Source organism: Antechinus flavipes, chromosome 2 (genome assembly GCF_016432865.1).
Source record: "Antechinus flavipes isolate AdamAnt ecotype Samford, QLD, Australia chromosome 2, AdamAnt_v2, whole genome shotgun sequence".
Lineage (NCBI taxonomy): Eukaryota > Metazoa > Chordata > Mammalia > Dasyuromorphia > Dasyuridae > Antechinus > Antechinus flavipes.
This window is the reverse complement of record NC_067399.1, coordinates 214799809-214806491: the sequence shown is the minus strand read 5'-3', so window position 1 is coordinate 214806491 and position 6683 is coordinate 214799809. Positions and strand designations below refer to the sequence as shown.

Sequence of the window (6683 nt, the reverse complement as noted above, 5' to 3'; positions counted from 1 at the left end):
TGAATACTTATAGATTAAACAACCTGCACAGTATTACAGTTAGTAGCAGCAGAAAATCTGAACCCAATTTGTCCATCACCAACATCCTCTACTTCACAGGGAAGTTCATAAGGATTCTTCAAAGTAAAGACATTGAGGACCAGAATTAAGAACCTTGGCCACAAGTGTTCCCTGCATATGCGCTTTACAACCACTTCATTTGTTTGCGCCCCTTCTCCTGTATGTGTCTCAATAGGATACCACTTCCAAATTGGCTTTTCATTTTTATTTCTTTATTTGGTGAGGGTGAAGGGAAGAAATGCTTCCTAAGTACTGTTCTTATTTGAGTAAGAAGAATTAATTGCCTAAGAATTAATTGAATCTATTTGCTAATAGTAATAATTGAACATCCTGGGCAGCTAGGTGACCCACTGGGTAGAGTGTTGGGCCTGAACTTCCCGAATTCAAATTTGGCCTCAGACACATTAGCTATGTGACTCCAGGCAATTCACTTAATACTGCCTCAGTTTCCTCATCTGTAAAATGAACTGGAGAAGGAAACAGTAAACCATTCCAGTGTCTTTCCCAAGAAAACTCAAATGGGAAAACAAGTGCCAGACATGAATGAATAAAAAATATTAATTAATTAAGCATTCCTTTCTGACAATGGGTGTAACCAGATTTCTTTTGTACTTCTTTATCCCTGAAATATAGCTGAGTCTGAAAGCTTTTCCTTAAGAGATTTCCTTCTCTTTGGCTTTCTGGAAAAGAGACAAAACTCAACAATACAAATGGGGCAGTGGTTTTAGGAAGGGTGATGGAGAATACTGATAGCAGAATTGGCCAATCTAGTTGTTAGTCATTTTCTTCACAAATACCAAGGGAAGGCTTCTAAGAGAGGCAGTTTGTGGTGTTTTCCCCCCCATTTAGTAGTCTCTGGAAGATAGAATGAGATAGTGAAACATGCACTGGACTGGGAGTCAGGTGATAGGTGTTCTAATCTTGGTTTTGCCATTGTGTTGCTGTATACCTTGAATTATCTCTCTTTCTCAAAGTCTTTTTTTTTTATTTTAAATTTAAATACAAAATGGGAAAAAGAAAAAAATTGCTATTTGCACAGCAGAACATAAGAGAGGATTCAAAATATAAAGCAATAAATTTCCATTTCAAGGAAGGCCATATAACATGGTTGTATATGTGTAACTTATATCATATTGTTTTCAATCTGGGGGAGGAAGGAGGGAGAAAAACTTGGAATTCAAAATCTTGCAAAAATGTATATTGAAACTCTCTATAATACTACACGTGTTGAGAGCTGTCCATCTTTGCTTTCTTATAGGTTTTCTTTTGTTCTCTGCTGCACAGATTTTTTATTTTATTCTCTTTTCCCCTCCCCAAAGGATACAATTAAATGTGGCTATAAATGTATACACATATCTATGTGTGTGTGTGTATACATAGATTCATAGGCATTGATGTAAGACCATGCCATACTTGTTTGTCCTCTATTTCTCTGAAGGTGGATAATATCATTATTCCTAAGTCCTTATCTTTCCATATTTTTCTATCTTCACTAACTCATTTTCTATTACCAGAGCAATATTCCAAGCTTATACTGCCTAGTTATTTTAAATAGCCTAAAACAATATTCATCAACATGACTGACATTCAGATTATTTCTCTATTAAAAAAAAACACTAGATTAAGTGATCTTTATCCCCTAGCTAAATGTAATTCCATAAGCATATATTAAGTGCCTTCTATGTATCATATAAGGAAGTGACTTAGTCAGACTTGTACTTTAAGAATATCAACTGGAAATTATGCAGTTTTTTTTTTTTTAGATTAGAGAGGGGAGAAGAGGGAACGCCCAATTAGGAATCCGTTACAATTGTCCAGGAAAGAGGTAAAATTTGCTTGAATTTGAGTGACTGTGATGTAAGTAGAGAGAAAGGGATGGCTGTGAGAAATATTGTGAAGGTAGAATTGATATTGCTCAATCCTGAGCAATCTAACTTCCCATATCACCACTCCACAATGAAACTGTCCTTTCCTTGACTGACTTCGTAATTCCTAAATTTAGTAGCTTTTTCTTAATTTTTATTGTCATTATCACCCTACACTGTTTGAAACCTTTTTATTATCCTCTCCCCCTGGACAATCTCTGAGTTTTGGGTTGCTCCTCTTGTAGTTCTCTTTTTCTCAGTCATTTGCTATGCTTGGGTACACACTAGGGTTCTGTCTTCTTTGTCTCTGTCTCCATCGATTCCCATGAATTCAGTGATTAATTCTATGCAGAATACTCCCCGATGCCCCTCTCCAGGCCAATTATTTTCTGGATCTATCCCCACACAGCCCACCTGGCTATCTCAAACACATTGTGTCCAAAAGAAAGGAATTCCTCTTGGCCCCCCTCCCATGCCCCGGGCCCCTTCAGAGCTTCCCTCTTCCTGGCGGTTACAGCTCTCCTTCCAGTCACCCAGGTTCTCCATCTCAGTCATCCTCCATCCCCTTCATCCAGTCGGTTGCCCAATCTTGTTTCTTCCATCTCCATGAACACTTTTACACGCACCCTGCCGCCACTGTATTTAAGCGGTGTATGAGGCATTCGGGAAGACTAGCACCTCCAGCGGGAGGGCTGCTCCTTCAGCCTTGGTGGCAAAGATGCCAGGGCCATCCAATGCATCCTGAGCCATCACTGGCTACCTTGACTGTTGCCCTGCCCCTGGATTTTAATGACTCAGGAAGAAAGAGTGAGGCTGAGCAACTCTGCCTCACTTAAATCCAATTCCCACCCAAGTCCTCACCCCATGATGTCATTAGTCCTCTTCCAAAATGAAGGACAAACAGGAACAGCCTCGCTTAGACTCTTGTAGCCTGTATTACTGAAAATGCCTCCTGACTGGTCTCCCTTTCCTCATTTTCTCTCTTTAAAAAATTCCTCTTGTCCCTCCAACTGACAGTGATCATTCTAAAACACAGGTCTAACTGTATCCCTCCACTGCTGATAAAGATTTCATGTTCCTTTCCGTTCTCAGGGTAAAAAGCTCCTTAATTGACAATTATAGTCCTTTTCAATTTGTCTCTAATTTATCTTTACAGGCTTATTTCATATCATTCCTTGGACTCTACATTATAAATAAATTGGTCAACTTACAGTCCTACATACCACTCTTTGATCCCTGCCCATTTGTTAAAGATCCTTATCTCCTCACATTATTTTGTAGTTTATATTTACTTATCCACTCCCCCCAGGAAAGCTCCTTGAAGAGAGGGGCTGTCTTATTTCATTCTTAGGAACTCGGAGCTTCAGAATAGATGTTCAATGCTTGTTGAATTTAATTGAATGTGTCTGAGCCTGGTTACCCTCTAAAGGACTTTTATTTGAGGGTTATCATGACTTGGAAAACTCTCAAGTGGCAGAATTAGACTGTGATCCAGTTGAAGTCTGAGCCTACCAATCTCAGTGTCCTTGTGTACACTGAAGCAAAAGCATTTATCAAAGCAGTCCCTCAAGCTCAGTGAGAAGGATGGGCACAGCTTGGCAAGGCAGGGACTGAGCTCTGGGTGTATGTATGCACATATGCATGCATGTGTATGTGTTTCATATTATTTCTGCAAATTTATTTTCTTTCTTTAGTAAAGGCAAAATCTCTACCCACCTTTCTATTTGGATCCAACTGTTTCCCCATTCTGTCTCTTGTATCTTGCACTTTCATCCCCTGCCCCTCATATATCATGCTGACATAATAAGGCCAGAGCTGGGATAACATTGAACACTTTGGACAAAGTCTGGGTACCAGAAGGTCCCTTTGGTCATGCTAATAACCTGAACTAGTTGTTTTCTCTGGTTCTCTGGGCAGTGTTATTCCCACTTGGTGCTGGAAGAGGGCCACCCTTGACCTTGTCTGCCATCCCATTCTCACAAACAACCCCACTCTCCAAAGCCAGTCTTAGGGCAGAAGTGTAATGCAGTTGTGTAGCAGTCCAGCTTCAGCCCGGACCTGCTGACCCCAGAAGCGTTTATTAGAGCAGCTCCCTAGTGCTCAGGGAGAGCTTTGGCAGGATAAGAGGGGTGTATGTGTGTGTGTGTGTAAGCCTACTTGAGAGGGCTTGAGGGCCATCCTATTAATTTTGCTAGTAAAGCCAGATCCCTCCACCCGTCCGGCGCCCAGGCCTTCAGCTCCAGTCCTCCTCCCCTCTCCCTCCCCAAGCAATCAAGACTCTGAGGGTAGAGAGAGCACACAGCTAAAAGCGAGTCACTTACAGTTTATTTTGCCTGAAAGTATTTCACATCTCTTTGTACACAGCTACAGAACAGGAATTAAGTAGGAAACCATCGGGTAAAGCAACAGTGCGAAGGAGAAAGGTGGCCAACTGTCTCTTCTTGTCATCCTCTTCTTCCTGCACCTGATGCCAATTGTGCAGGGTGGGACTTGAGGGGCAAAGGAAAACACAAAGAACCTGGCACACAAAAGGAATTAAGACGTAACCCAATTTCTCTTTGTAAAAAAATGAGGGCACCACACAGGGTAATAAAATCTACCTAGCAAAGTATAAAATGACAAAAAGCACAGCTCCCGTTGAGTCAGATGAATCAGATAGATAAAAACATTACCTCAGCTACATGGAAATCTTAGAGCTGCTGAAGGGGAGAGTGTTCGTTCTAAACAGACAGAAGAGGGGACCCCCAAGTAGCACCCCCTCCCCTAAGGGCTGTTCTGTACAGTCATGGCTCAAAAGGAGAAAAGCCAACTGCTTGTCCACCCAGGAAAGGCTCTTCCTTCTTAGCGACTGTGGGGAGGTCAGGAGCTCTGGGGACTAGTGGTCACATTTACAGAAAGGGATGGCTACAGGTCAGTGGTAAGGGCTGCTCTTCTCCTGAGAGACCATGCAGAAAAGCGGGCATGCGTGAGTGAGGACGCTGAGCGACACAGAGTGGGGCAGGACTTAGGAGTCTTGAAATCTTGGACGAGAACAGAGAACGGTGGAGGCAAATCATGAAACTAGCTCTCTCTTGGCAGGGGGCTATCCTACCCGGAAAGGGGTGGGGCGGGGAAATGGTTAGCGCATCCCCAGCCTGATAAAGGAGCAAGGAAAGACGGCTGATCTTTCAGGAACGAGACTTCGGGGGGGTGGTCTCCTCTCCCTCCCTCCCTCCCTGCTCCCAATGTCTTCAGGCTTCAGTCAGTGAGGATGTTTGAGACATTCTGAAATCATAAACACGGCAGCAGACGGACGGACGGATGGACGGACGGGCTGACAAGAGAGCGTTAGCATACAGGATCCATTACGAAAAGGCAATTATTCAAGGAGGGTTTTTCCTTTAAAAAAATAATAATAACAAGACAGCAGACTAGTTTATACAGTACTATACGCCAAGGGGTAAAAGAATCAACAAGTTATAAATAAAAGACAGGTCCCAGACCTGTAGTTTGTGAACCATTTCTTAAATAGGTGCATTATTTAAATCTTATGTACAACAAAATTACTTTGCATAACAATTGCAAGGACACAGGGAGAGGTATGATGATATGATCTGGGCTTTTTCTCTGGGTAATGAATGGCTTATTTGTTTGGAGAGTCCCTCAAGGGGACCCCCAGGAAGGCCAATTGGAATTATGAGTGATGGGGGATTCTGAATTTGATTTTCCCACACAGCATCAACACCAAAGCAAAAGAAATCCACAAGGGGTTTCTCCCCTTTCCCCTCCCCTCTCTCCCCTCCCCCTCCCCCCACCCACCCCCATTTATAATCCTCTTGTTGCTACAAAGTCTTTTTCAGGTTAGTTTGATTTTTAAAATTATGAATCTAAAAGACTGAGGCAGGGGCCGGGCATGCTTAAAAGCCCCGCCCCCCACCCCCCTCCCTGCCCCCTGCCCCATGAAAGTCTCCCCCATCTATCTCACAGCCAGATTGGTGAGATCCAAGACCCCACAATTGGCTGTTCTACAGCTATTAGTCAAAAGTTGTTTTGTTTTCAAATTTTTCCTTCTTGTCACAACTTAAAGAGAGCGAGAGAGAATTCACCAGGCTTCAGTGTAGCGGACATCGACTTCTTTCAGATTGGGCAGCTTGGCCTGTTTCAAAGGAATAACAGCTGTAGTCACTGGGGAGCCAGGTATGGCTGAGCCCTGCCTGGAAGCTTCCTAGCCTGACTTCCATCTTCCCCCCAAGGAATCCACCCCCCCAATTCCTCACTAGTCTTGGCTGCCAGAGGGGAACCCCTTCAAGGGAATCTTTTAAGCAGAATCCTTCCCAGGATTCATGAGATCCATGCTAGCTATCCAGAGCTCAGAAGAATTAAGGTAAGGACAAGTGAGAATGGGACCAACCATGGAAACTGACCCAGGAATGCATTTTAGTATTAATTTCATATATTTAGGCTACAGAATTAAAGAATACGAAAGTTGGATACTAAAGCCTCTGAGGCTATCGAGTCAGGCCTGTGCTTTAACAAGAATACCTTTTATAATATCTTTTGTGTGAAAACCTCTAGCTGGGAGAGGGAACCCTTCCCTCAAATCAGGTTTGGCTAATTTCTTTTACCTCTGATCCTTGAAAACTGCAAACACTACTGCTGTCTGGGACCAAGCAGAACTAATCTATTCCTCTTCTATGTGACATCCCTTCAAATATGCAAAGACAGCTCTCAGGGATCCTATAAGGCTTCTCTGTTCCAGGATAAGATTCCTTGGGTCTT

At 42.9% G+C, this 6683-nt stretch overlaps 1 protein-coding gene across 3 annotated transcripts in view; it reads right to left on the bottom strand.

Moving 5' to 3' along the window:
* Positions 1-4228: 4228 nt before the first annotated feature.
* CMIP (c-Maf inducing protein) overlaps positions 4229-6683 on the bottom strand; it is a 255413-nt gene continuing 252958 nt past the window's right edge. The window contains exons 21-22 of one of the 3 annotated variants that reach the window (XM_051976177.1): positions 6011-6060; positions 4229-5303 (exon numbers count right to left, since the gene is read on the bottom strand). In XM_051976177.1, the coding sequence (XP_051832137.1) occupies positions 5288-5303; positions 6011-6060 (66 nt within the window). In that variant the 3' untranslated portion in view covers positions 4229-5287. Of the gene's footprint in view, positions 5304-5936; positions 6061-6683 lie in introns of those variants that run through there. The other 2 variants (XM_051976176.1, XM_051976178.1) reach the window with 2 other exon arrangements.